The sequence below is a fragment of the Xyrauchen texanus genome, chromosome 41 (assembly GCF_025860055.1).
Source record: "Xyrauchen texanus isolate HMW12.3.18 chromosome 41, RBS_HiC_50CHRs, whole genome shotgun sequence".
NCBI classification, from domain to species: domain Eukaryota; kingdom Metazoa; phylum Chordata; class Actinopteri; order Cypriniformes; family Catostomidae; genus Xyrauchen; species Xyrauchen texanus.
Window position 1 is genome coordinate 12,838,593 of NC_068316.1, and position 27,255 is coordinate 12,865,847.

At 39.0% G+C, this 27,255-nt stretch overlaps 2 protein-coding genes across 3 annotated transcripts in view; both read left to right on the top strand.

Moving 5' to 3' along the window:
- The first annotated feature begins 126 nt into the window (after positions 1-126).
- Positions 127-3,727, top strand: LOC127634376 (eukaryotic translation initiation factor 1A, Y-chromosomal). The gene is made up of 7 exons (XM_052113917.1): positions 127-274; positions 952-1,035; positions 1,152-1,255; positions 1,997-2,047; positions 2,261-2,342; positions 2,495-2,586; positions 3,467-3,727. Exons 1-7 carry the CDS (start codon positions 259-261, stop codon positions 3,470-3,472), a joined length of 435 nt encoding a protein of 144 aa, XP_051969877.1. The 5' UTR covers positions 127-258; the 3' UTR covers positions 3,473-3,727.
- A 1,734-nt stretch (positions 3,728-5,461) lies between these two features.
- The window catches only part of LOC127634019 (MAP7 domain-containing protein 2-like), a 31,270-nt gene continuing 9,476 nt past the window's right edge, over positions 5,462-27,255 (top strand). The window contains exons 1-11 of one of the 2 annotated variants that reach the window (XM_052113411.1): positions 5,462-5,695; positions 9,167-9,235; positions 10,023-10,186; positions 15,161-15,263; positions 19,584-19,676; positions 21,020-21,115; positions 21,239-21,369; positions 21,604-21,725; positions 21,846-22,054; positions 23,045-23,177; positions 23,289-23,469. In XM_052113411.1, coding sequence (XP_051969371.1) covers positions 5,668-5,695; positions 9,167-9,235; positions 10,023-10,186; positions 15,161-15,263; positions 19,584-19,676; positions 21,020-21,115; positions 21,239-21,369; positions 21,604-21,725; positions 21,846-22,054; positions 23,045-23,177; positions 23,289-23,469 — 1,329 coding nt within the window. In that variant the 5' untranslated portion in view covers positions 5,462-5,667. The remainder of the gene's footprint in view (positions 5,696-9,166; positions 9,236-10,022; positions 10,187-15,160; positions 15,264-19,583; positions 19,677-21,019; positions 21,116-21,238; positions 21,370-21,603; positions 21,726-21,845; positions 22,055-23,044; positions 23,178-23,288; positions 23,470-27,255) is intronic. The other variant, XM_052113412.1, reaches the window with a different exon arrangement.

Consider the following 27,255-nt stretch of genomic DNA (forward strand, 5'->3'; position numbering starts at 1 on the left):
CTCGAGTCCCCCACCTCTGATAATTAGATATAATTATGTTTTAAATAATATGATATAGTATACTGTATATAGGCTTGCTCTGGTTCAGGTTGTCAATAAAGTTTTCTGCTGTTGAATAAAGTGCATTGCGCATGCGTTATTCCTGGTTTTTCTCTTTAGTGGTGCTGCTTTACACAGCTGCACGTTTGAAAATAAGTTAAACATCATTACTGTCGTTTCTGAACATTATACGAGGACAGACGACTTTGTGTTAAGATCATGCCGAAAAACAAAGGTAAGGAGCTCTCTAATGGCAATTGTTTGGGACATTAGGCCCGAAATTCGCAAATAAAGTATGGCGAGCTCTTGAGCGTGAAATCATGTGTAGCAGTTTATTATTAAGGTTTTCGATTACAGAGTCTCGACAGAGTAGTCCGTTTTATAAACACGATGTGTTGCCAATGAGCTCAGGTATAAAATATAACACGTTGTCAAGGTAAAGAAACGGATGTGGTTCGCCGCTGTAAAATGCGAATAATGGCACGTTTAGGGGGGTTAAAAGTATAGGCAGTGAACTATAGCTGTTTAATAGAGTTTGGTATTTTATTAGTAACCTAATTTGAACAACTAAGATGAAAAAAATGATAAAGTTGGCTAATGAGTAACTGTAGATATTGTACCATTTAAACTACATCCAGGTCACTATCATGTTGGGTGTTACATGTTCGGTTGGATGCTTGTACTTTGCTCAGTAATTAGGCAACATTTGTTGGTATGACATGTTCAGTTACAGTTAAACAGGCAATAAGCACATGATTTCTTTTCAGGCCAGTTAACTTTTCAGATTTCTAAATTTGAGGACGTTTTTGCATCATGTCTAGATGCCATAGTCATTGGTTCATGCTTAACCCCATGATAACTTAAACATGCATTATGGTACCTTTATCCAGTTTACTTAATCTGTGTGTCCAGGTAAAGGAGGAAAGAATCGGCGACGTGGTAAGAATGAAAATGAATCGGAGAAAAGGGAGTTGGTTTTCAAAGAGGATGGACAAGGTACATTGCAATACCCCTCCATATACTAAACCTTCATGAAGTAGAGCAGTACCTTCTCCTCAAAACATTAGCTTTTTGTTTGCCAGTTTTTTTAAAAAGTGTCTTCTGTCTTCTAGAATATGCTCAGGTCATCAAGATGTTGGGAAATGGGAGATTGGAGGCCTTGTGCTTTGATGGAGTCAAGCGGCTTTGTCACATTCGGGGAAAGCTCCGGAAAAAGGTGCCATTTACAGCTCCAGTTTGTGAAGCTTGGGACTGAATGCGTATTCAGCATTTTGTTATCACTTTGTGAATTAGCTGGACTGCAGGGCTTGGGGACTGAGAAAGGTTTAGTACAATAAGTCAATAATATCTCATAAAACTGAGTTACAAACATTATGTTTGAAAACATAAGAATTTACTTTACTGGGTGCCTGGGTAGCTCAGCAAGTATTGACGCTGACTACCACCCCTGGAGTCGTGAGTTTGAATCCAGGGCATGCTGAGTGACTCCAGCCAGGTCTCCTTAGCAACCAAATTGGCCCGGTTGCTAGGGAGGGTAGAGTCACACGGGGTAACCTCCTCGTGGTCGCAATTAGGGGTTCTCGCTCTCAATGTGGTAGGTTGTGCATGGATCGCGGAGAGTAGCATGAGACTCCACATTCTTGTGTCATGCACAGCGAGCCATGTGATAAAATGCACAGAATGACTGTCTCAGCAGCATAGGCAAACCGGATTGAGGTGAGGAACTGCGCCGCCACGAGAATCTACTAAGTAGTGGGAATTGAGCATTCCAAATTGCGAGAAAACGGGATAAACAAAAAAGAATTGTTTACTGAAATTATTGATCTGCATAGGGCATGGTACCATCCTGAAAACATACAAAAAGAGGGACTATTATACATCTATTTTTTTGTTCTTTAACAATGTGGACATTTGTTTTCCTCTGTTTTCTTAACACTTTGTCTCTTTGTATATGTAGGTTTGGATTAATACGTCAGACATTATACTCATTGGATTAAGGGATTACCAGGTTTGTGAATAATTTTCTACTTGATTATAAATGGCTGTTTATGTCCACTTGGATCCCTATTCAAGCATACTTTGGGCTGAAATTGAAAATACTGCATTTATCACCCAAATTTTTTTTTATTATTCTGAAAATAAGAAAGCATACTCTGCCTTAAACTACAGTTCTCTTTAATGGATTTCAGAAGTGTATGACATTTTTTCTCTAAACTTCTAGGATAATAAAGCAGACGTCATTTTGAAGTATAATGCTGATGAGGCTCGGAGTCTAAAAGCCTATGGAGAGCTTCCAGAGCACGGTGAGAATATTTGATCCTAATCTGGAAATTATAACCTGAACTAAACCGGTCTTCATACAAGAAAGTTGTTAGTTTGCAAGGTGCTGGTCTTTTGCTTTGCTGTATTTCATGTCTTGTCACTTTAAATTCTTACTAAATTCTTGGCCTTGAAGCCAAAATCAACGAGACTGATACCTTCGGGCCTGGTGATGATGATGAGATCCAGTTCGATGACATTGGTGATGATGATGAGGACATTGATGATGTAAGTACTTAATTTCTCAGATCTCCTATTTATAATGTTCACTAAAAACTGCAACAAAATGCAGCAAGTACACTGCCTGGCCAAAAATGAAAGTTGCATAATACATTTTTTTGTTGGACCGCCTTTAGCTTTGATTACGGTGCACATTCGTCGTGGCAGTGTTTCGACAAACTTATGCAATGTCACAACGTTTATTGATGACGGGAGAGTTGAACCAATATGTAAAGTCTTCTCCAGCACATCCCAAAGACTTTCAATGAGGTTAAGGTCAGGACTCTGTGGTGGCAAATTCATGTGTGAAAATGATTTTGTGCCCATCCTGGAATATGCCCATGCCGTCAGGAAAAAAAAAAATCATTGGTATAACCTTGTCATTCAGTACATTCAGGTAGTCAGCTGAATTCGTTTTATTGCGCATAACGTTGCTGAGCCTAGACCTGACTAATTGAAGCAACCCCAGATCATAACACTGCCTCCAGAGGCTTGTACAGTGAGCGCTATGCATGACGGGTGTATCGCTTCTTGCGCTTATAATTTGCCAATAACATCTTTTCCACGACCACTGGATAAGTCTTCTGATACTGTTAAAAAAAAAAATTAGAAGCTACACTGCATCAGTTAGGGTTAAAATAAAAATACTTAAACATATTAATCATTGCAATAATGATCCAATTAAGAATCTGCTTATTTAAATCCAAATGGTGACTTTTGTTTTTGGCCAGGCAGTGTAAATGCCATATATGTACAAGGTATAAGTACCAAATTCTATAACATTGGAGCAAAGATCTGAGTTAAAGTAATCTGTGCATCTTATGTATTTATTTATCTTAAATATTATGGCGATAACTGTGGTCATGACAACGCTCCATCCCCTCTCCAGATCTAAGAAGATGAAGCTGGGAAATTAACATTTCAGCAACAGTGTCTTCGCACAAATCCAACCCTCAACCCCCCTTCTTCCCCCAAACAATATGTACACAGAGGCTCAAGTTTTAGGTTTCTGTGACTAACCACATGACTGTATTGTCACCTTAAATCGATTTTGTTATCTTTTAATGTATTTATATTGATTTCACATCAAGTGGAATTTAGTTACAAGTACAGAATCTCTGGATTCGCAATAAAAAGATAAACAATTTTATGTTTGGTGTTGCAGTCTGTATCCTAATAGAAATGTTAAAAAAGCTCTGTAGAGTTTAACTCTATGGGGAAAGCCGGTACCTCTAAAATGCATCTCTTTTTGAATGTTTTATATCTATGATTTACTGATCACACACAAATGCAGTGGGCAATGCATTTATAATTCTGAAAGCCTGTCTCTGTTTGGCTCCTTGTTCAACTTAGTGATATGTTTTTGTTTTGTATCCATTATCCATATTTGTTTGTTTGTTTTGTGTGTGTGTTTTTGTCTACTTTAAATGATAACTAATTTTTACAGGGCTGCTGAATTTATGAAATAAATTTTTTTTCATTCAGTATATGTTACTTGACTGACTTGGTTACAAATTCATAGCTTCATACTAAACTAGAAAAGCTCCTCATACGATCACTGGCAGAAATGGTTGTAAGAGGAAAAGGTTTGTTTACTTTCTAAAATTATAGCTCCCAAAGCAAATAACCAGGAAGAGTAAGTATTTTTGTATGCAAAATATGCATATTCATGCAAGAATTATGAGCTTATGGGTTGTGTTCTTGCTGATATGGTCCTTTTGAACAATTATGCCGATTGTTGGTTATAACGTGCACATTTTGGGTGTATTGTTTTGATGGAGCTAATGATTTTTTTTTTTTGTCCTCTGATTTTGATCAGAAAACCTGTGATTTTTAAATAAAATGTAATAACATTCAAAATCCCAAATATTAGTATTTTAAGCCTTTTTCAGCTTGTCACAAAAAAAAGGTGTATTTATTATATAACAAATTCATCAACCAGAATCTGCATACATCAAATACCAATAATGTGTTTATCAGTCCCGTGTTTGGGATATTATCTTAAAGCTTAAATGAAAGAACAAAAAAAATCCCTTATGTTTTACCTCCAATAATTGAATGATGAAGAGTGACCTCTTAATACGTAATGTCTATAAATGTATCTTTTGTCTTTGTCTCTGATGTTTTATACTAGATATGATAAGGCAGTCTAATAATAGGATGTGTGATGGTGTCTAGCCCTAGGCTTGAGTGTTATTGGTCACTGCATGTTTCATTTCTTCCATCACAGTTACAGTGTAAAAAACAGGTATAGCGCATGCGTCTGCATGCTCGGACAAATATTAACAGAATAAGAGGAAAATGTTGTGTGAAAACAGGCCATTTGGCACGCTATCTTTTCACATTCTAGGTTATGGTTCAAACTGTCTACAACCAACCAGTTTCCTTATATTTTAAATACAGCATTCTCTCCTTTAGAAATGTCCTTTGGACATATTTTGACTCCATGTCCCCAATAATTCCAAATAAATTATTTTGATGGTTTGAATCTCTGCCAATGTGCATGCATCTATGGAATCAATCCAGGAAGTTATTTGCATATTTTGGACAGTATTAGGATCTTCTTTTTTCAGTTATGAACAACATAATCGCAATGCTTTGTTTGACTGTTATAACACATTTATAACCATACCTTTATGCGAAAGACATCCCAGACATTTCCTTGCTGATCAATGAAATAGCCTATGCATGTATTTCTAGGCATTACTAATATAATTGGACGTCTTTAGGGAAAATAAATGATATTTTTTTTCCTTGTGCACAGCTGCTCAAGTCTTCCAAATATAGCTCTGCATACGCTATGACGTAATGCATTGCTTAACGGCGCTCACGCTTAGCGATTGGTCGAGCGTGTTTTAATTTATTAGAACCTTGCGCTCTTTTGGTTCCGCCATCACTATAGATATCGTGCAGAATACATCGATGAGGTTCGGATGAATCAAATCTTCAATTGAAGCCAAACTGTTTAGTTTTGCATCACGTTTTGATTTTCATACAGCCAGTGTCTGTTAATTAGGTGCGCAGTTTGTTGTGGAGTCGGAATGTCGCCTATACAGTGATTTATGGAATACACCCAAATAGACACTGAAAATGGCCACGATCGTTGAAAACACGGCAGGTAGGTTTTGCCATATTTTCTTGTAAATCCAGAATCACAGGAAAATGGGATACGGTGAGCATCTTGAGCTGTTGGCATGGAAATAGGCTGCTGAGGTAAGGATGGGTAACCGAAGAAAGACTGACCTTTCCAGGTCCTCCAAATCAGTATCTTTGAAAGGACAATTGTAGTCTTTATTTCCGTTATTTCATACAAAAATCTGCTTATATAAATAAATACCAAGTAATATCAACAACAAGGTGTATTGATGCCAGCATTTAATATTTAGCCTATGCCAACTCGTTAGACTATAGAAAAACGAAAGTCTTTTCTAACTGTTCATTAAAAAAAAAATATATATATATATATATATATATATATATATATATATATATATATATATATATATATATATATAGTTATATTTCAAATCAACCTATTTAGAGATTAAAGTCATCATAGAAATTCTATATTAATTTTTCTGATTAGAATTAATATAGCCTATGTCTGATTACATTTACTTGAGTAATATTTTGGGGAATATTTTACTTTTAGAGTAGGTTTAAAAGTGGGTACTTTTTACTCTCACTCAAGTAAATTTCTAATGATTTTTGTTTTACTTTTACTTCTTTACAATGTGTGCCGTTACTGTCATTACATTACTGGATTTAATTTGAATGAATGTGTAATTTATTGAGAGATTATTTAATGGGAATTTTACGAGAGCGGAAGTTCACAGCTGCGCGTGATGAGACGCTCAATCAAGCCGATGTGCACAAGGCAATCGTGGCGACGAGAGTGGCTGTATCTGCAATCGTTAACTCATTCACTATTTCCTATAGAGTGAATGGCAATTCGTGAACTATATCTCTGTTCTATATTAAATAAATGAGTTAATTCGTACGAGAGTGTCGGAGTTCTGGGGCTGGTGCAGAAATGTCACATATGACATTTTTAAATACTTGGGCCTTGTTATTCTTATTATAATATATTAATACAATAACTCTTCATTCTGTTTGTCATTTTTAATATATACTGTGTTAATATAAAGAGTAAACACATTTGATCAAATAAAGAGTACATTTTAAAATGTATCTGTATGTTTTGTCTCTCTATATCTTATGTTATTTTAATCCAGTAATGATTTGTCAAAATGTAATTGACTACATTCAAAATTGCAGGAGTGAAGGAAGCAGTAAACTCCTAGCTCATACGTCTTCCCCATGGTGGATTGTGGGAAATTAACCGCCATCGAGTGTACTTGAAATGTACACTTGAAATTAGAGTGCGTTGTGGTTAAGAATGAGTGAACTAAAGTAGGGAACGAGTGGCTCACTCAGAATTCAGACACTCCTACAAAATACCAAAAACTCGAAATAGTGCAATATATAGTGGATAGGGGTGGTTTCAGACATAGTGAGTGTTCCACGACAGGAGTTGTGCCCTACGTAGGCTGCATTCTCTGCATTTAGAGAGCAGCAGTTCTGCTGTACAGAACAAAAGATCTAAATACTTACGACACTGAAAACTGCGACTACACTGAAATAAGAATCCACACAGGACTTTAAAAGCTATGAAATAGCAAAAGAAGGCATTATATTTCAGCATTATATATAATATCCTTTTGGGATGTTTTCACTGTAATAATTACTAGAAATGTTTCCAAACCTCTCTTCTTATTGACAAATTCATCTGGATCTGACAAGAGCCCTTAAAGGGATAGAAAAATTACAATTCTCATTATTTACTCACCCTCATGCAATCCCAGATGTGTATGACTTTCTTTCTTCTGCTGAACTTAAATGAAGATTTTTAGAAGAATTTCTCAGCTCTGTAGGTCCATACAATGCAATGTAGTTAGGCGCTAATTTTGACATGGATTGAACACGGAGCGGTTTTCTCTAATCCAGGAGCGCAGAGTGAGCGAGGAATGAGAAATGGACAACCCAGAGTGGAGCTGGTGTGAAGTGATTAAAGAATCCTTTGAGCGCAGAGGGGAAATTGTTGCCACTCCACTTTGCTCAAATTCTCTGGTGGCAACAATTTAAAGCTAAACAAACAAACACAAGTCAGCATAAAAATAATCCATAAGACTCTAGTGGTTAAATCAGTATCTTCAGAAGTGATGTGATAGGTGTGGATGAGAAACAGATCACTTTCACATTCTTTTTGTGTTTTTGGTGATTCACATTCTTTTCTGCATATCACCCCTGCTGTCTAGCAAAAAATGACAAATATTGATCTGTTTACTGGATTACTTTTATACTGCCTTTAGGTGCTTTTTGGAGCACCAAAAGTTTGGCCTACAGAGCTAAAATATTCTTCTAAACATCTTAATTTGTGTTCTGTAGGAGAAAGAAAGTCAAACACATCTGGGTTGGCATGGTAAATGATGAGATAATTTTCATTTTTTAGTAAACTATCTCTTTAAAGTGATATCTCAGCCATAATTTAATATTCTGTCATCATTTCTCTTCTACCCTCATGTTGTTCCAAAACAGTGTGATGCTTTGTATTATGTGGAACTCAAAATATGTTAGGGACTGACAGTCTCAGTCACCATTCATTTTCAAAATACATATATATATATATTTATAAAAAACATTCACTGAAAGTAAATAGCAACTCAGGCAAACATTCTGTATAATATATCCTTATTGTGTTGTATGGAAGAAAGAAATTCATATGGGTTTGGAACAACATGATGGTGAATGATGACATAATTTCCATTAATAATAATAATAATAATTCTGTAGTACATGTTTGTGTATTATGTAATGGAATATAGGGGAGTTAACTACTAACTGGTCTATTATGAGTTAACTATTAGTTAGTCTATTATGTAATTTGTGAAAGTAACGAGTTACTTTGAAGTAATTGTACTTTTACTTGATTATAGTTATTGGCTACTCTACCCACCTCTGCTCATTGTATAGTTGCATGCTACACGATTTCAAAAACCCTTATAAAGATTTTGCCATACATACTGTCTGGTATAAATATTATTGTGTTTTCTTTAAAAGATGAAGCAAAAGCATGTTAAATGTGCTTCAATGTAGCTTTGAAGAGACCTGACAGTCTGTGGCACAGGCTACAGTGTGAGTCGTGGTAAATTACTTCTGCTATTGTGCTTCCCATCAAGCATTTTGATTTTGCATTTATTTGCACACCATTACATCCTTAAAACAAATGATTTCATCCCAGCCTGTGTTTGTAATGCGTGCGACAGGGCTGCACCACCATATATCCAATATTCCGAATATTGGTTAATCAATATGGGTTTTTCAAAGAAAACCCATATTGATTCCTACATTTTTATGTAGGAATCCATAAAAATGTAAAAATGATTCCTACATTTTTACATTTGGTCCTGCTCAATCTTGAATGTTTAGTTACATCCTTGGGTTGTGAGTTGATTGGCCATACTCTTGTGTGTTCCCTGCTTATTAATGTAACTTTAACTAACTTCTAATTTTCTTTTCTTGTGCAAAGATGTCAGTTCAAAAAAGGACAGAATTCGACTAGCCAAAGAAAAGAGAGAGGAGAAAGACAGGAGCCAAGGTAAGCTTTAATTTTGCATCGGTTAAACGTGCACTCAGTATTTGTTCCTCATTAATAAAGTCAGACCACAAAAGAAATTATTAGAATTTTTATATATTTAAAAAATCATGTAGACTCACATGAGATGAAGAATCCAGTCATATCAGTGGCCTAATAAAACCTGTTTTCTATAAAATAAAGTTAGGCTACCTCATGTTGAGATCACATGATGAGCTGAATACTGTTCATTTTATTTTCCTAACATGACACTTTTACTCAGAGAATAAATAAGTCATGGCTGACTGCGAAGAGCTCATTTTTAAACTGGCATGTGTAATGGGAAACTTTTGCTTTTGAGTTATACTGCATCCACAGCACTAGGTGTCAGTATTAGTTCAAGGAGACTGTCATATCGGCCAGTGCAATATAAACAAAACAGTGCCCTACTAAAACTTAAAGCATAAGTAGCCCAAAATCAGATAGAAATAGCAAAAAATTAGATATAGACTACCTTGCAGAATCATTAACAGTTTTTTGCTTGAATTAAAGCTATGGTTAATTCCTAAATTGATTCCTGTTATCCCTGACACTATGGTGGATGAGTTAAAGGAGAGGGTTATTCCAGGGCAATAGACTATTGGCCAATTCATCACTGAATCAATGGCTCTTGAGCAGCAAGACTTCTGAAGATAATTCTAATTGCTTAGCACAAACAAACCGGTATTGTCAACAGGTAGGGAGTGGCTTGGCCTTTTCTGAATCAGGGCAATCTATAGAGTTATTCATATCCACCCCCCACTCTCTCTAGCTGTGCGGGAGCGATCTTTTTGGGAGAAGGAACAGCGTGCACAGCAGCAATACGAACGCTCACAGGAGGAACGAGGGAGGCGTATAGAGGAGCAGCGCCAGAAGGAAATGATCCGTCGTTCAGCTGTGGAGCAGAAAAGGAGGCAGCGTATGGAGGTGGAAAAGGTCAGGGGTCAAGGCTAATCTTTACTTTCTTTAGGGTATCCACTCAATGGTACAAGTTAGAAGTGTTTGTTTATTTAGATATTTTAAAGTCAACATGCAGTCTAATTAACCCTATTTATTTTCTAAAAGGAATATGTTCAATACAATTCAGTACACAGCATTTGTGCCACAATATTGATCTCTACAAAACATTTTTTTGACTTAGCCCTTCCTTTCTTTAAAAAAAGCAAAAGTCTTGGTTACAGTGAGGCACTTACAATGGAAGTGAATGGGGCCAATCTGTAAACGTGATAATACTCACTGTTTCAAAAGAATAGCCACAAGACGTAAACAATATGTGTGTAAACATGATTTTAGTGTGATAAAACTGTTTCTGTGTAAAGTTGCAGCCAATTTTACAACTTCCTTGCCATGACGATGTAATTTTAAAGATTTTAACAACTTTAGAGCTCAAAGAGTTTTAACAGAAGAATTAATGTGTGCTCTTATAAAATTATAGGCTTCAAATTTCTGCCTTTAAACCCTCTAAAAATTGGCCCCATTCACTTCCATTTTTTAAAGAAAAAGACAGATAAGAATCCTAATAATTTTGTGTGGTTTTCAACATTATGCCACAAATGCTGTTGATTGAGCATTGAACCCGGAGTTATCATTTCATTCTGGTGGATAATATGAAGTCGTCTTTTTTTCTTTCTGTTCATAACACATTATGGAAGTAAAATGGGTTACAAATGCTGTTTCATGTTGACTTTAAGCCCTTTCTATTTACATGATGTACATTATTTCCAAGAGCCTGTCCAGTGTGTATATTACCTTGTGACAAGATTACTACATGGAGGCAAAATATCCAAATCAAGTGCTAAGATGAGACCAAGATGATATGGGAGGAATTATATTGAGTTTGGTTAGTAGATGTGACCAGTGGTTAGAGAATATTTTACAATTTGTTTTATCAAGATACATTTTAAAAAGATCCGTCTTAAGTCTAGGACAAAATGTAGCTTGTTAGGTATTGGAAGACTTCCCACTATTGAGGGTCTGACATATGGTTATATGGAAAAGCTAATTCAGTAGATACAGTATGTGATTATGGGTAGATAATGGGGATGTAACCATGGGCTGCATTGTAGGTGGCTAATAAACAGGCCTTAGCAAAAATTAATGTTTGGATTTTGCAGAGACTGAACACCAGGAGGGAAGTAGATATTTATGTTAGCTCAAGATGTCCTAATAGTGTTGCTGAAATTAAACTTGGTGGCACATACATGTTGACATTTTTACTTTGCCATTTCCACACAATCAGATATAGTGTTTATAGATATATATAGAGAGATGGATGGATGGATGGATGGCTGGATGGATGGATGGATGGATGGATGGATAGATAGATAGATAGATAGATAGATAGATAGATAGATAGATAGATAGATAGATAGATAGATAGATAGATAGATAGATAGATAGATAGATAGATAGATAGATAGATAAATACATAAATAAAAGCTTTAGTTTTTGTTATTTTATTATTTAAAACATGTCATCACTCATCTGGAATATTCCAAAGTTCCAACTTTTTGTGACATTGAGCTTTGTCCTAGTAGGAGAGAGAAGTTTTAGTGTTTATTGATTGAAAACTAGCCACATGCTGTAATGACTGGTGACTCTCTGGGATGTTTGAATGACCTCACTGTCCCCGATATCCATTCTTGAGTGACATGTACAAATCAAATAACCTTTGGCAAATGTGGTGTCATTGCAAGGGTGTATAAAGAAGTTAAAAAGGATCACATATGCAAAATACTGTATCGTGTCACAACAATGCCTACTAGAAGAGAGAAACTGGGTGTGGTACTGCTGTTTCTTAAAGTGTCATGTGAAGCTTATGAAGCTTAACATTGTCTTTGTTTTTGAGTTGCCATAGTATGCAACAGAGCTTTACAGTATTAATGAAAATATTAAATGAAAACAATCTGATTACCTGAGGCAAAAGGCTGCCATGGCTGAATCACAACATGCTGATGTTCAGTACACTTGCTTATGTGATATTGTGTACATGTAATAATAATAATATAGCCATTTCATATTATGAGTATTATTGTGACTGCTTTGAATATTAAACTTTTATACAGTGTTATACAGTATATATATTTCTGTCGTAATGTTTTAAATTTCACGCATCCAGTTGAATAGAGCTCCCATTTCATTGGGACTTTTATTTTGTGAAGGGTTCCTGTTTGTGAAGGGTTCGTCAAGCTTCACGTGACTCGTAAGCTTAAATCTCCAAGATGCAATGGAGAAAGAGATAGTTTGAGAGTTCACAGCTGAATATTCATCCAATTGAATAGAGCTCCCATTTCAGTGGGACTTTTATTTTGTGAAGGGTTCCTGTTTGTGAAGGGTTCGTCAAGCTTCACGTGACTCGTGAGCTGAAATCTCCAAGATGCAATGGAGAAAGAGATAGTTTGAGAGTTCACAGCTGTTTATACACTCAACACACTGATCTGTGGCTCTGCAGATGGATACCATTGGACACACTGCATGAAAATCAAGCATTAGTAGTGTGTGTTGCGTTTGTGTTCGTGTGCTTGCCTGTGTGTGTGTATGTGTGTTTGTGTTTGTGAAGGAGATGACAGGGCAGAAAGGCACCTCTTATTCATACTGTGGCATGCAGCACATGTGACTGTATATTATTTCATTAAATGACATCCTTCTACTGTTTAATGATCACACTTGGCCATATAGAGGCTTTTTTATTATTTTCAAATGGTCTTTGATTTCATCTAAAATCTCTCACATTACATTACATTTTGCTAATGGCAGCATACTTTAATATGGTACCGAAATTAACAACATTTACATTTATGCATTTGGCAGACGCTTTTATCCAAAGCCAATTACAGTGCAATTATTACAGGGACAATCCCCAGAGCAACCTGGAGTTAAGTGCCTTGCTCAAGGGCACAATGGAGGTGGTCGTGGGGTTCGAACCAATGACCTTCTGATTAACAGCCCTTTGCTTTAGCCACTGCGCCACCACCACCATAGTTTTCTGTCTTCATGTCTAGCCTTACCTCAGATGACTCTGTTCTTGGCAAGGGTTTGGTTTTAATTTAATTCTACCTCCTCTGCATCTGCAGTGCTGTCAAATCTGTATTGGTAGCCTGCCCTCCTTTCATCCACCTGCAGACAATATGCAATGGGAGCCACCAAGTTTTATAATGAATCATACTCTCACAGCTATGAAACTATTCATCACCCTTTTTTCACTTTTTGTTTTTGTTTTTTGGAAGTCTTCTTCATTAGATTCTTAGACCTTAATTAGATCTTAATTATGAGATATTGGAAAAGGATTTAAGAAGGGATACAAGAGGGGTCATATATCATCATGTAAAGGGATTAACTTTGCAATAATGACTGGCTAATTTTATATTATCATGCTTATTACATGGCTACTTACCAAATAATACTCAAATTGAAATTACTTTATTATGCGAGAAAAAGAGACCACCGAGTGATACGAGAGACATGAAACTAGCACAGCTATGTAGCAAATCTTTACCTTGGACAGTGATCTTTTAGAATTTAGTGGTCATTGTACACTGTAGAGTGGAATGATTGGCCAGTCAGAATCAAGTATTGCAGAGAGCTGTGTAATAGTGCCCAACAGTCTGTTTCCAGAAGTAAAAATCCCATTTATTTTTCCATTGGAGCCTTGAGCTCCGAGGTTGTTAATCGACGATATATGCTCCTTCGCGTTTAATATCAGAATTTGTGGTGAATAACTACACTACATATGATCCTGCAGTGAAAGTTCCACAAATCAGTGAATCGCAGCAAATAAATCTCGCCAAAATAGCTCCACAGCAACTGTCCACTTCCATGACACAATGTGAATGACTTAATCGAATCTCCCATAACTACTTATTTTGATATATTTTGCAAAATATAAAATATATCTGTTTTTTTTATACTTAAAATCAACATTTGTATATTTTTCTATATTTTTTTATTTTGAATGCGCCATTCGCAGTGCTTCATGGGATTGCAGTTCATTCCCATGTGAAAGATGTTAAGTACATAGTCTTGTACCTTTGTCATTTCGTCCGATTTTGCAATGTTGTGATTCACCTCTGAGCTTTTTGGTTTGGTTCATGGCTTAGAACTCTTTTATGAAATCCCTATGGAAAAAATTATTTTGAAAATACTTCTGGAATCAAGAAGGGTGAAAAAGAGGGCGGTTCACTGTTCTGCTTTTATTTCTTGTGTTGTTTTGTGGTATTTTGTGTTTTTTACACTCTTCATTTGTGCATACTGGCAAGCTGTGCTGTGTAAGTTTCATGTGTAAACACCAATGCTCTGGGAATTAACAGGTTAAGTCAATTCATAAAAAATCAATCAAGAAAAATCAGAGTGAGAAACAGAGCTATAATGGCTAGAGAAGGAGCTGAAAGAGGGAGAAATTGGGTAGAAAATGGGGTGGGGTGGCTAGAGAGAGTGAGGAGATGAAAGAAATTCAGAGAAATATAGAGCGGCTTCCTGATTTTACTGCAACATGTGTCATTATAATACTCACTCTGTGTGTGCTCACCCATTTGTGTCAGCTGCTAAGGGGGGAGGGTGTGGGTGGAGTTAAGTGTGGCTGCTCTCTCTTCCGTGTGGCAATACAATCTCTTAGAAACAGTCACCTGGGAGAGAGTGAAATAGAGAGAGAGAGAGAGAGAGAGAGAGAGAGAGATAGGAAGAGTCACTGATTGCAAGGGTGGTTGAGACCAAGAGAGGCAGACACGGAAGGCAAGGCCCTCAACATTTTGTTTGCGTGCATTCAGGGAGGAAGACAGGGAGAAAGGGAATCAGAGACGGATTGGAGAGGTGGTAGCCATGGAGCAGCCAGCCTCATCTCCATCAGAACGGTGCCGTAGCGACAGCTCAGTCAGAGAGTCTCTTTTCTTTCATGTTTTGGAACGCAACGAACAGGAGCGGTTGGAGGCCTTGATGCTACGCTCCATGGAACGCAACCTGCTGGTGGACCAGAGGCCCAAACGCTGGACCTGGGGCGGACCTCCTGGAGACTGCGAGGGTGAGTGCGTCTGGGAGGGCGTGGAGGGTCCCTTGTGTGAACTCTCAGGGCTGTGGGAAGAAGAGATTAAGAGATAGAAAAACAGGGTGTGGAAACTGCACTGCAGCCTTTTTGTTTTAAAGGGGTAGTCCAGCCAAAAATGAACATTTGTTTTCACATCCTCATGCTGTTCTAAACCTGTACGACATTCTGTATTCTGCAGAACACAAAAGGACATGTTAGGCTGGATGTTAGCCTCAGTCATCAGAAAATCATACAGGTTTGGAACAAGATGAGAGTGAGTAAATTAAATTTGAATTTTTGGTGAACTTTCCCTGTAAAAAGGAGTGGTATTTTGGCATACTGTATACAGGGGTGGCTGTAGACTGGGATGAGGCTCTATTAGATGCTGCTGTATTATGAGGCAGCTGCAGTGTCATGGAGGCGTCGCACTATTGCTGATATCTGGCTGGCTTGAGTGAGCATATGAAGGAGTCGCCCCAGCTGCAGGGAGGCTGAGTCTCAAGGTTAGCGCTGACAGCATCTGATCAGTATCAGAGACCCAGAAGCACCATAAATCCCTTGCAATTGCTCTGCTGGGCAATTTAGACTTTTTTTTTAACTGGAGAACGAACACCATAAACTGTGCTGTCACTTTGCCTACACAGAGCATATTATACTGCGTATCTCGGGGCTATGGGTTCTGTTACTGCCAGATTCGTACTCAAAAACAATCAATTTCTCAGAATATTTCAATGATACAATTCTATATCTCTCCTCCTAAGCAGTAGACATGGGCGTTGGATAAATTGACTGTATTTGAGAAGAAGAAATTCCTGCTTTCGAGACCAGATTCTGTGATGCATTCATAACTAGATCAATTATTTACAGAGTCCAAGAGCAGAGAGGTAGCCCTAAGACATTTATCAGAGCCGATTGATAATATATCTAATGTTATAGAAAAGCATATAATGCCTGTTTTGCCTTGTGGCTTAGGGTTTAATATTGAGTCTCAGATTAGGCCAGTGCCAGTCCTCCCTATACACAAACTACTCAAGTTGCGTAGGTACCCTGATCCGCCAGGGGGCCCCCATATTATCAAAGATGTATAAAGTAGCCCAGGTAATGACACGTAATGTAGAAGTAGACATGGCTATAGATTTGAAGCAAAGCTACCCTTCCATCAGGAGCAGAGAAAAATGCGAGAGCATGAAGGTATGTACTATTTTTAAGGCATGATTTTCAATTTTGTTTTATTTCGTTTTTTCAATGAAACTGCTCAATGAGTACTTTAAGACATTACAGATATTATAGCATAATTTTCTGTAAGGCTGCTTTGAAATGATTTGTATTGTGAAAAGTGATATACAAATAATAAATACTTATTAATCATATTTAAAATTCTTAGTTAATCTTTAAATTCTTATTGCAAAGCTCATACTCCAGGGGCCTGATGTCTAAATGTTGCGCACACACAAAACGAGCATTGAAATGTGTGCAAGCAATTTCCCACTAACATATCGTGATTTATAAAAAAATAAACTTGCCCTAAATATGTTTGCAACGTCCGGACACTCTTGAGTCTGCGTAGGCACTCTTTTACTGGTGTGTGTGAATTGGTGAATCCAGCTGTACAAATAATGAACTGTACAGACTGATTATAAACTCTGATTTTCATTTAATTCACATTTAGAATAAAAAAGTATGTATTTAAGCTCTTGAAACTGACGTGAAATGGCCCGGTAAAAGGGATAGTAGCTATAAGACTGCTGGCCACATTCAGTAGTCAAATGGACCATTGGAGAGACATGTCTCATCAGAAACAGTATTGTAAAGATGCAAACAGGTACAGCAATGCACATAAAATGCACATCAAATGTGCTGCCTTCTCCACTTCATCCCAACCCGCAATAAAACCTACACACTCTCATGGCGAAATCGTAAGGATTTATACGACTTTTCTAAATTTGGCTAATTCTTATGATATTGTACGACTGCACTCGTATAAATTCATATGACTTTCACTACGGCCAATGAAGTCGCTGGACATAATTTCCATCTAATATGCGACAGTTTCTTGCTTCACATAACATCATGTTTACACTCTCTGCTGATCAGTTAGGTTTACATAAGGGGTTTGGGTAAGCGTGTCCTTAATGCCTCGTGCACAAACTCGGGCTTACATCCATATTACACATCCGAGCATTTGCACGTGATGAAATCATACAAATTTATATGAACAAATTGTACGAAATAGCCAACTCGTAAAATATATACAAATTTTCATGAGACTGGGTTGAATAAAACCCCCGAATATTTTTCGTTCAGCTGTTTTTTTTTAAAATATAAAATACTAGTGAAATATACAGTTGTAGTAATCTGATGATATCAGACAATGCTGCATAAAGGATTTGAATAATTTTTGTTTTGTTTTCAGTACTATTTAACTTCTCAATAAAAACACTCTTAAAATGGTTTTAAAAATTTCTGAGAAGCAAAATTACTTAAAAAAACATTTTGCCAAGGGATATTCAAGATTCAAACTAGTTCAAATCTTAATAAATAATGCTTCTTCATGGTGCAGCATCTCACCTTTGGGCACATGTGACATTTACAGTCTTATCTCTTATAATGCAGTTTCTCGTACCGTTGAACACAGTAATCATGTGTCTGAATGGTGAAATACATATGGTAATTGTATGCGGATGAGGATATGCATAGTAAAAACAGGTGTTGTACACAACATATATGGTTATTTTGGGGAGGAGACGGGGTGGGGAATGAATCAGGAATGTACTGTATGCACAATCTTCAGCTAGCTGGGATTTATTTATACAGTTTTATAAATCTGCATTGCTTTGTGTGTGCAAAGACTTTTGTGCTTATGCACACTTTTAGGAAGAAATCTAAGCAGAGTTTTTTTATACATGAGGCCCCAGGTGTCCAGCTTTGATATTAAAGTATGCCATCGGAAAAGCATTTGGCCATAAAACACTCTCATATTTTACAGAATGCTAGGTGGTGCTAGAGCATTTCAGTGAGCATTAAAGGGATAGTCCACCCAAAAATGTTAATCCTCTCATCAATTACTCTCATGCCATCCCAGATGTGTATGACTTTCTTTCTTCTACTCAAAAGATGATTTTTAGAAAAATATCTCAGCTCTATAGGACCATACATTGCAAGTAAATGTAGCCAGAACTTTGAAGGACCAAAAATCACATAAAGGCAGTATAAAAGCAATACATATGACTCCAGTGGTTACATCTGATAGGTGTGGGTGAGGAACAGGTTCATATTTCTGAAACAGAGAGTTTTTTACCCAAACTGATTTTAATGCTTCAGAAGTCATATATTAAACCACTGGGGTTGTATGGATTACTTTTATACTGCCTTTATGTGGTTTTTTTGGGCTTCAAAGTTCTGGTCACCATTCACTTGGATTGTATGGACCTACAGAGCTGAAATATTCTTAAAAAAAATGTGTTTGTGCTCTGCTGTAGAGAGAAAGTCATACACATCTGGGATGGCATGAGGGTGAGTAAATGATGAAAATGTTTTTTTGGGGAGGTGAAATATCCCTTTAAGCTCTCAATCAAAATGTAATTTATTAATTTAATTGTTCTTTTGTATTACTGCCATTTTGTATTTTGCTATCTGTCATTCAGCCTGTATTCATTTACTCTTGTTCATTGTTTTATTATGTTTGATCTGTTTTATGTTTTAGTTCTTAAAGTTTATAGATTATAAAAGCTTATTAAACGTACCCTCCAGGCTGGCCTTATGTTCCCTTTAATATTATTTATTGAAATATGGCACCTTTAGATACCTTTGGCTTATTGTTATTGTAAATACCAATGATACCTTAATTTCAACTCACTGTATGCTGTTTTATTTTGAAAATGCTCTGCGAGAAAGGCTGAAGAGGTGTGCGGATGGCACACTGACATGGGCTCCCACATAACGTTTTGCTTAGGGCCCCCAAAAGCCTAGGACCAGCACTGCATTTTCTGCACTGGTTCTCTAATATACTAATATGATCAGGATCATCGGCTGCATGCTGTGCTCTGGGTTATTTAATCTTTCAGTGGTTCATATTACCATCCTGCTTTATATAGCAAAATTGCACTCATTTTTTTAAATCCCTGCTGGAAATAATGCAGCTCCCAATCAGTGGAAAACTGCTGACAAAGTATATCAGTATTTCACAGGGGCACTATGTTCTGAAGTGACTTTTATATTTAGTAGAATACTGAGTAATGTTCACTGTGATCTTGTGAAATACTCTGTGCCAATCTCACACACCTGTCATTTCTCTGCTATGCATCACCTGCCGCACAGGTGACCCTAAGATTGCCCCACCCACTTCTCCTGCATCTGCCTCCTTAGCCAATGAATCTGCTGCTTACCCTACTGCCAGCAATTCCAGGAACGGTACTGACTTCCTGCTGCTTTATGTGTCAACCCCTTCACTTCCCTAAAGAATAAGTCATAGTGATTGTGACGTTGTGGTTGTGATGTTTGTATGTGCATGAGATTTTACATAGTCCTTTTGCATTGGATTTGAGGTGTACTGTGAATTTACCCCTCTTACATCTCTAACATCTTACCTCTTACCTCAGCCCCTTTATTTTTCTTTCTATGGTTAGTTTTATTCTTAATTGTTCTTGTTAAGGAAAAAATCTCTATTGCTGTTGCTCATACTTAGGGTTAGGGATTTTAAACCTCTGAATTTAACTTAAGTGCAATGTGCAGTTATTGACTTATTAAAGGACTTTTGATTTTTGCATTATATTTACATTGAAGGAGGGATCTGAGCCATATTTGGGGACCAGAATTTCATAAATTCCTCCTCTTCCAATAAAGTCCTCCATGTTTCCTATTCTCTCTGACAACAAAGCACTTGAACTTGACATACTCGTTATTATGACTTCAATAATATGGAAAGTATACTAATTCCAATAGCATGTGAATGCATCATTAGATCCCATCCCAGGACATAGAGTCTCCATGCATCAGCTAGTGGGTCTGTTATATTCTCCCCTGACTAGTAAGGGGTCCGGATGTGCAGGGGAGGATCTGTAATCAGGATCTGCCTTGAGCTGCATTACACCTCCCTATAGAATGCATAGGTGTCTCATCTGCTAGCTGATTTGATATGCAGGCCCTATCCCAGCTAAGCAAACTCTCCTGCAAATCCCACGAGCAGTATCAGCAGACACACAACCCCATTTACACTCCTACTTCCATACACACAAATAGTACAAATCCTTATAAATTCAGAGCCCTCCAAAAAAGTATTTGATCATTACAAATATTAATACCCAAGTGAGCATTAATTACTGTATCAGAACAACAAGCCTACAGCATTTTTCCTTCTAAATTAAAGGGATAGTTCACCCAAACATGTGTCATTTACTCACTCTCATGTTGTTTCAAACCCATTTAACTTTCTGTCTTCTGTGGAGATAATAAGCAGAATGTTAGCCTCAGTCACCATTCACTTTCATTGCATCTTTTTTTTCCATTCAATGAGATTAAATGGTGACTGATTCTGACATTCCCTAACATTCTACCTAACATCTCCTTTTGTTTTCCACTGAAAAAGGAAGCCATACAGGTTTGGAACAACATGTGTGAATATATGATGACATCATTTTCATTTTGGGGGGAACTGTGCCTCTGTGGGTGAATCAGTATTAATACAATCTTGTCTGATTGCTTGATCCTGTATTTCTTTTTCTCCCTTTATCCTCTTATAATACATTTCACTGCAGTCCAAGATTTTATGATTCTGCCCGAGTCCCCAGACTCTTCTTTGAGCAGACATCTGTCCTCCTCCTCTGCTACATTGCCCAATATGACAGAGAGAGGCAAGTGTGTTTTTATGAAGCTTCACTATTTAATTGAGTTCCATTTTTTTCCCCCGCCATTTTTATTCCTTTGTCTTCCTGTGACCTCTGGCCCCTCAGTGTCTTGTCTTTGTTCCCGAATAGCCTCCTCCAGCCCTCATAGGTCTCCATACAGGGCTTCTCCCAGTAGAGCTGATCGGAAAAAGATTAGCGCATCATTCTGTGGACCACTGGATGACTGCAGAGGAGCAGCCACAACCCCGAAAACCCCTCAGGTATGATCTGCATGGATTTGATCAACGTTGTCAATAGCAATTTTTTTTAGATAGCTCATGCATTTATATTTGGTGCATAGCATGGTGGGACACAACCCACAGAGGAGCTGGTCTCCTAGCAACTACACAGCTCCGATCTGTGCATGTCCAGTTGCAGTGATGGATTTATAGCTCATAGGAATGACACAGTAACATATCATGACACTGATTCTGGTCTCTGCTTTGGGTACTTAGGCTGAGAAATCAGACAAGAGCATCGCCCAAACCTTACTCGACCCATCTATGAAAAAACTTGAGTCTCCAACAACACCCACCCGAAGCCCATCCACCCACAAAAACCCCAGCACACCTAAAAGGTATAATTTCAAACTAATAAACAATTGCTGGGGTTCTGTCTAATGAATCAAATCATGCATCCTTTGAGAAAGTTAAGCTTTTTTAGGTTGATACCACTGACTTCTACACTTTTAATTCAGATCAAGGTCCTGTAAGAGCCCTGTAAGGTCCCCAGCCTCCCAAGGGCAATACCCTCCTTCCCCAGTGAGGCACAGAGCCTCAATGCCCAGCACAGAGAGCAAGAGGTGGGGAGGGGAGGAGAGTAGAGGCAACACCACTCTGGAGAGAAAGACTTCTAGAGCAGAGAGAATCCCCAAATCCTCAAGCAAGGAATTTGGACACAATTTAGGTAAAGGAAAATGTTTAACATTGAAGCTGCTATGTGTCCATTTTTATCAGATATTTCCTCCTATCCCAGTTTTCAATATGGCAACCAGTGTCAGAAATAAACTTTTTGATTAAGGGGCAATATTTGCTCCCTGAAATTTATTTTCAGGGGCATTTTTTACATCTATGTGGACATAATTTCTTTCAAACCAAATAAAAGCACTCTATGAGCTGTCATTTATGTCAAACATTCTCAATTTAAAATATATTTGGAATATATATTTAATTAAACAATTGTGCTGTTACCTTTAAATTAATATCAAATAAACATCAAATACAAAAGTAGCTGTAATTAATGCACAATAAACATCCTGTATACATTTTAATTAATTGGCCGATCCCTATTCTACATTAAAATACTCTCTACTGTCACTGTTTTGATGTAATTACTTAAATTCTGGAGGATGTTTGACACTAGCAGTGACATTTTTTCCCAGTGTTCATTAATTTCATATCCTGAAAATTATTAGTAAGTAAGGAAGCCATTTGTAGGTTGATTTCCCCAAAATTATAAACACTGTGGCTGTATCCAAATTCACATACTGTCAGAGTATGTACTGCTTTTGATGGAGAATGTACTTCTTGGCCATTAAAAAAGTACCTTCTTTATGTATGAATACTGTACATTCTTACATCTGAGAATGTGGGCATTGTCCCATGACCAGGCGTAGTTACAACAACTGTGAAAATAATCTACTCTAGTTTAATTACTTTAAGTAATTTAACACAAGGAGCAACTTTTTTCGGTATAAATTTACAGTTGAAAAGAGCCGCCCAACTCTCCACCTTTTTTATTTAGCCTTTTAAATCTCCTGACGTCTCCTCAGCTCCCATGGCATTAAGGGATAAAAAAGGGTCCAGTGGATGGGCACCTTTAAATATGATAAATATGTGCTATAAACTGTGACAGGTACTAAGTGTCTCTTGTCTTCAATCCATCTGTGTGTATTAGAGTCTCCCGTGACTCCCACTGGGAAAGCGGGTACCACTGATGCTGAGGAGGCCTCCAGGCTGCTGGCGGAGAGACGACGCCTTGCAAGAGTACAGAAGGAGCAGGAGGAAAAGCAACGGCTAGAAGAGAAAAGGTAGAGATGTTGAGTGTCTCTAGGGTCTATGTGTCACAGTGATGTGTTTTCTTGTTTATACAGTATACTGTATCATCGCATATTATATATCATATTCTCTATGACTCTCAGGCTCAAGGCTGAGGAGCTCCTGAGACAGCAAGAGGAGGCAAGACAGAGGCAGGAGCAAGCAGCTCGGCAGGCAGAGGAGAAAAGACAGAGACAGGAGGAGGAGCGCTGCCAGAGAGAGCAGGAGGATAGACAGCAAAAGGAGCAACGTTGGAAAGACCTTCAGGATGAGCTGGAAAGACAGGTCAGGGGTTTATTATATATTAATCTGATTTTACCTAAATCAAAAAACAATAGATACAGACCAATAGAGGAAATGCTCCAATTTTGCATTCTTAAAAAATATATAATTATTATTTTTTTTTTACAAATTATATTATCAGAATAATAATTGAAATGTTCAATTGAAAATGTTTTACTTATTTGGAATAAATTATGTATTAATAAATAGGCTTGGGATTGAAGCCGTTTAACGTATAGATATTTGTAAAATGTTCCTGCTGTTTATCAATATACAGTTTATCGGGATTATTTCAGATATAAATAGAGCTGCTCATTGCACAATAGTCTTTGTCTTGTCAAACTAATTTCTCAACACAACTTTGGTAAAGTGTGAGCGGCAGGATTAATTAAAGCAGTTCACGCACAGGACACATCTGGCGGACGACATGGCACGTTCTAAAATTCTTAACAAATATTTCCCAGGAATGTACACACCACAGGCTCACCCTCTCCAGAGGCTGTCAAAAAAGAGTTTTCCAATAAATTCGACCCAAAACTTTATCAAAGGACATTAATTATTTACTTTAGTCATTAATGCATGATATATTGTGTATATGTATCTTTCATAGAGCCTACACAATGTATTTTCAGTTACAAGTATGTCGTTTGTGGTTTGACAGCTTGAATGAATTGAGGCGTGGGGCGTGGCGTGGCGAGACAGGGCGTGGGGCATGGGACCAGGGTGCAGCCCGTGAGGGATGGAGCCATGAGAGGCTCAAGGGGGGAGCCATGGAATGCGGAGCCATGAGAGGCTCGATGGGCGGAGCCATGGAGAACTGGATACCCGGAGAGTAGCAAAGACTCGATGGGCCAGGGTGGAGCCTATGGCAGGGAGGACCAAGGCAGCGCTGAAGGCTCGGAGGTGCAAGGCAGAGCTGGGGGATCAGAAGACTAAGGCGGAGCCAGTGGGACTGAGGACCAAGGTGGAGCCGTAGGGAAGGAGGTCCCCGGTGGAGCTGATAGATTGGGCCGAGGGTCAGCCAGAGGATCGGAGAGCCAAGGCTGAGCCAGGTGACCGACAGACCAAGGAGGACCCGGAGGGACTAGGGACCCAGGCAAAGCCGACAGGCTGAAGTACAGCAGTGGAGCCGAGGGAACGCGGAGCTGAGGCAATGTCAAGGGACTGGCAGGCAAAGGTGGAGTCCAGGGTTCGGAGGGTCCAGGCAGGGTCAAGGGTAGAAAGTTCCCCTTGCCTGCACAGGAGAACTAAGGGTGGGAACCATCTCCAGGTCCAACTGCTCAGATGTGGCCATGACATGGCGTGGAGCAGGCTCAGGCATGGCTATGATGTGGCATGGAGCAGGCTGAGGTGTTGCTGTGATGTGGCATATAGCAGGCTGAGGAATTGCTGTGATATAGCATGGAACAGACTGGGGCCTTGATGTAACATGGCATGGAGCAGGCTCAGGAGCAAAAGATGATGCTAGCTCAGTGACCATGACAACGAACTCTGGCTTGGCGGCCATGACAACGACCTCTGGCTTGGCGGCCATGACGTGAAACTCTGGCTTGGTGGCCATGTGTGAAACTCTGGCTTGGCGGCCATAACGTGAAACTCTGGCTTGGCAGCCATGTGTGAAACTCTGGCTTGGCGGCCATGACGTGAAACTCTGGCTTGGCGGCCATGACGTGGAACTCTGGCTGGGCGGCCATGTGTGAAACTCTGGCTTGGCGGCCATGACGGGAAACTCTGGCTGGGCGGCCATGTGTGAAACTCTGGCTTGGCGGCCATGACGTGGAACTCTGGCTGGGCGGCCATGTGTGAAACTCTGGCTTGGCAGCAGCCATGTCGTGGACCTCTGGATTGGTGGTGGCCATGTCATGGACCTGCCTCCCCCCACAGTGAATGTGGAACCAATGATCTGCAGGGCGAGGTCGATATATTGAGCGAGGGTGAGGGTATTCTTACCGCCTGGCGTCAAAATTGAGATTGGCTCATTAAGTCCAAATCGGAAACAGTCCTTGAGTGCAACCTCATTAAAGTCCACCTGACTGGCCAGATCGCAAAAGTCCTCCACATAGTCCCCCTGACATAGGCGCAGAGGCGAACTGCTGGGTTCATTATTTGGTCAAGTATTCTGTAACGTTGTGCTGGCACTGGCATACGAAGACACTGATGATGAAATTAAGAACCCAATTGCAGTTTTATTTACAATAGTGCAAACCAAAAACTGTAAATCCAACGTGAAAACATAAACTAGGCATGATATAAACTAGACTGGGCTTGACTTAAACATAACATGACTTGACTTGACACATTCAATACTTTACAATGGACAATGGCAAACATGAGGGTATAAAAACATGGACATGGGAGAACAAACCTATGAACAAACAGAACTCTAAACAAGATAATTAAACAATAAACCAATGAAAACAAGACACATGAACATGAAGGGAAAACGACTCGGTTACTAACGTAACCTCGGTTCCCTGAGAGGAGGGAACGAGTATTGCGTAAGTAGCGTACGCTATGGGAAAACTCCGTTTCTCGAGAAATATTGAAGTCTTTATGTAAAACGCATTGCAGCTGCACAGCAGACAGCAATGAGCGAGGCAGCTCGGTCATTGGCTGTGCTGCGACAACTTGCTCGAACCAATGACGGGGCGACTCTGAACGCGCAACCAATGAGCGCGCTCAGAGCCCGCCAAGATGGGCGTGGCTAAGGCTATATATTAGGCGCCCCGTCATGAGAGTTCTTTAGGTTCAATCGACTGAAGCGACTGACCAAGCACAAGCACGGCAGCTTACGCAATATTCGTTCCCTCCTCTCAGGGAACCGAGATTACGTTAGTAACCGAGTCGTTCCCTCTCGAGAGGTCTCTCCTATTGCGTAAGTAGCTTACGCTATGGGAACACCATGCAAAACGCCATGCGTGCTGACTTCGCTCTATAAAGCCAGAGGCAGATGCCTGAGCCTTAAAGCAAAGTGATTATTCAACGAGCCGGCCAACGGCGAGCTATATAATGGGATAATACAGAGCGCCTTTGCCCCAAGGTAGCCCATGGTGGGGTGCTCATTGTAAAAACACAAGCACATATCTTATGTACTGATTTTTCTATTTACTGATATGCATAAAAAACCCTCTAAGTCAGTCAGAGACGGACCTTATAAGGGAGGAGATAATGCTCAGCATATACATACTCCAGTCCATACTACAGTCAGGCTGATAGAATGTTGGAATGCAATGAGGGGACCTGTAGGTTATAAAACCTGATAAATGTCGAAGGCTTTAGTGCGGACGCCAAAGCATACGAATAATTGTTCCGTCTGTCTGAACGAGGCAGAACGTTCCAAGTATACTCTGAGCGCCCTGACCGGGCTGAGTAAATTAGTGTCGCTTTCGTCTGCTGGAGATGATAGCGCTGCCAGAGATATCACCTGTACTCTGAAGGGTGTGGAGAGCACTTTAGGAATATACCCGTGCTTTGGCCTAAGGACAACTCTGCAGTCGTTAGGACCAAATTCCAAGCAAGCAGCGCTTGATGACAGCGCGTGCAGGTCGCCCACTCTCTTGACTGAGGCGAGTGCCAGCAAGAGCGCAGTTTTGAGCGAGAGCTGTTTAAGGTGCACGGTTCGGAGAGGTTCGAGCGGGGCACTCTTGAGTGCGTCCAGGACCGTGGCCAGGTCCCAGATCGGTACGGAGGGGGCGAGGAGGGTTCATCCTCCTAAGCCTCTTAGGAAACTAATGATTAGGTCGTTTTTCCTAATGAGCGTTCTTTATCAGGATTGTGTGACGCTGCTAT

What these genes read in the sequence shown, in the direction of transcription:
- LOC127634376 (XM_052113917.1), top strand. An exon ending in TTTCAAAGAGGATGGACAAG is followed by an intron (nt 1,036 to 1,151) that starts GTACATTGCAAT and finishes TCTGTCTTCTAG; the next exon opens with AATATGCTCAGGTCATCAAG. An exon ending in TTGGATTAAGGGATTACCAG is followed by an intron (nt 2,048 to 2,260) that starts GTTTGTGAATAA and finishes CTAAACTTCTAG; the next exon opens with GATAATAAAGCAGACGTCAT.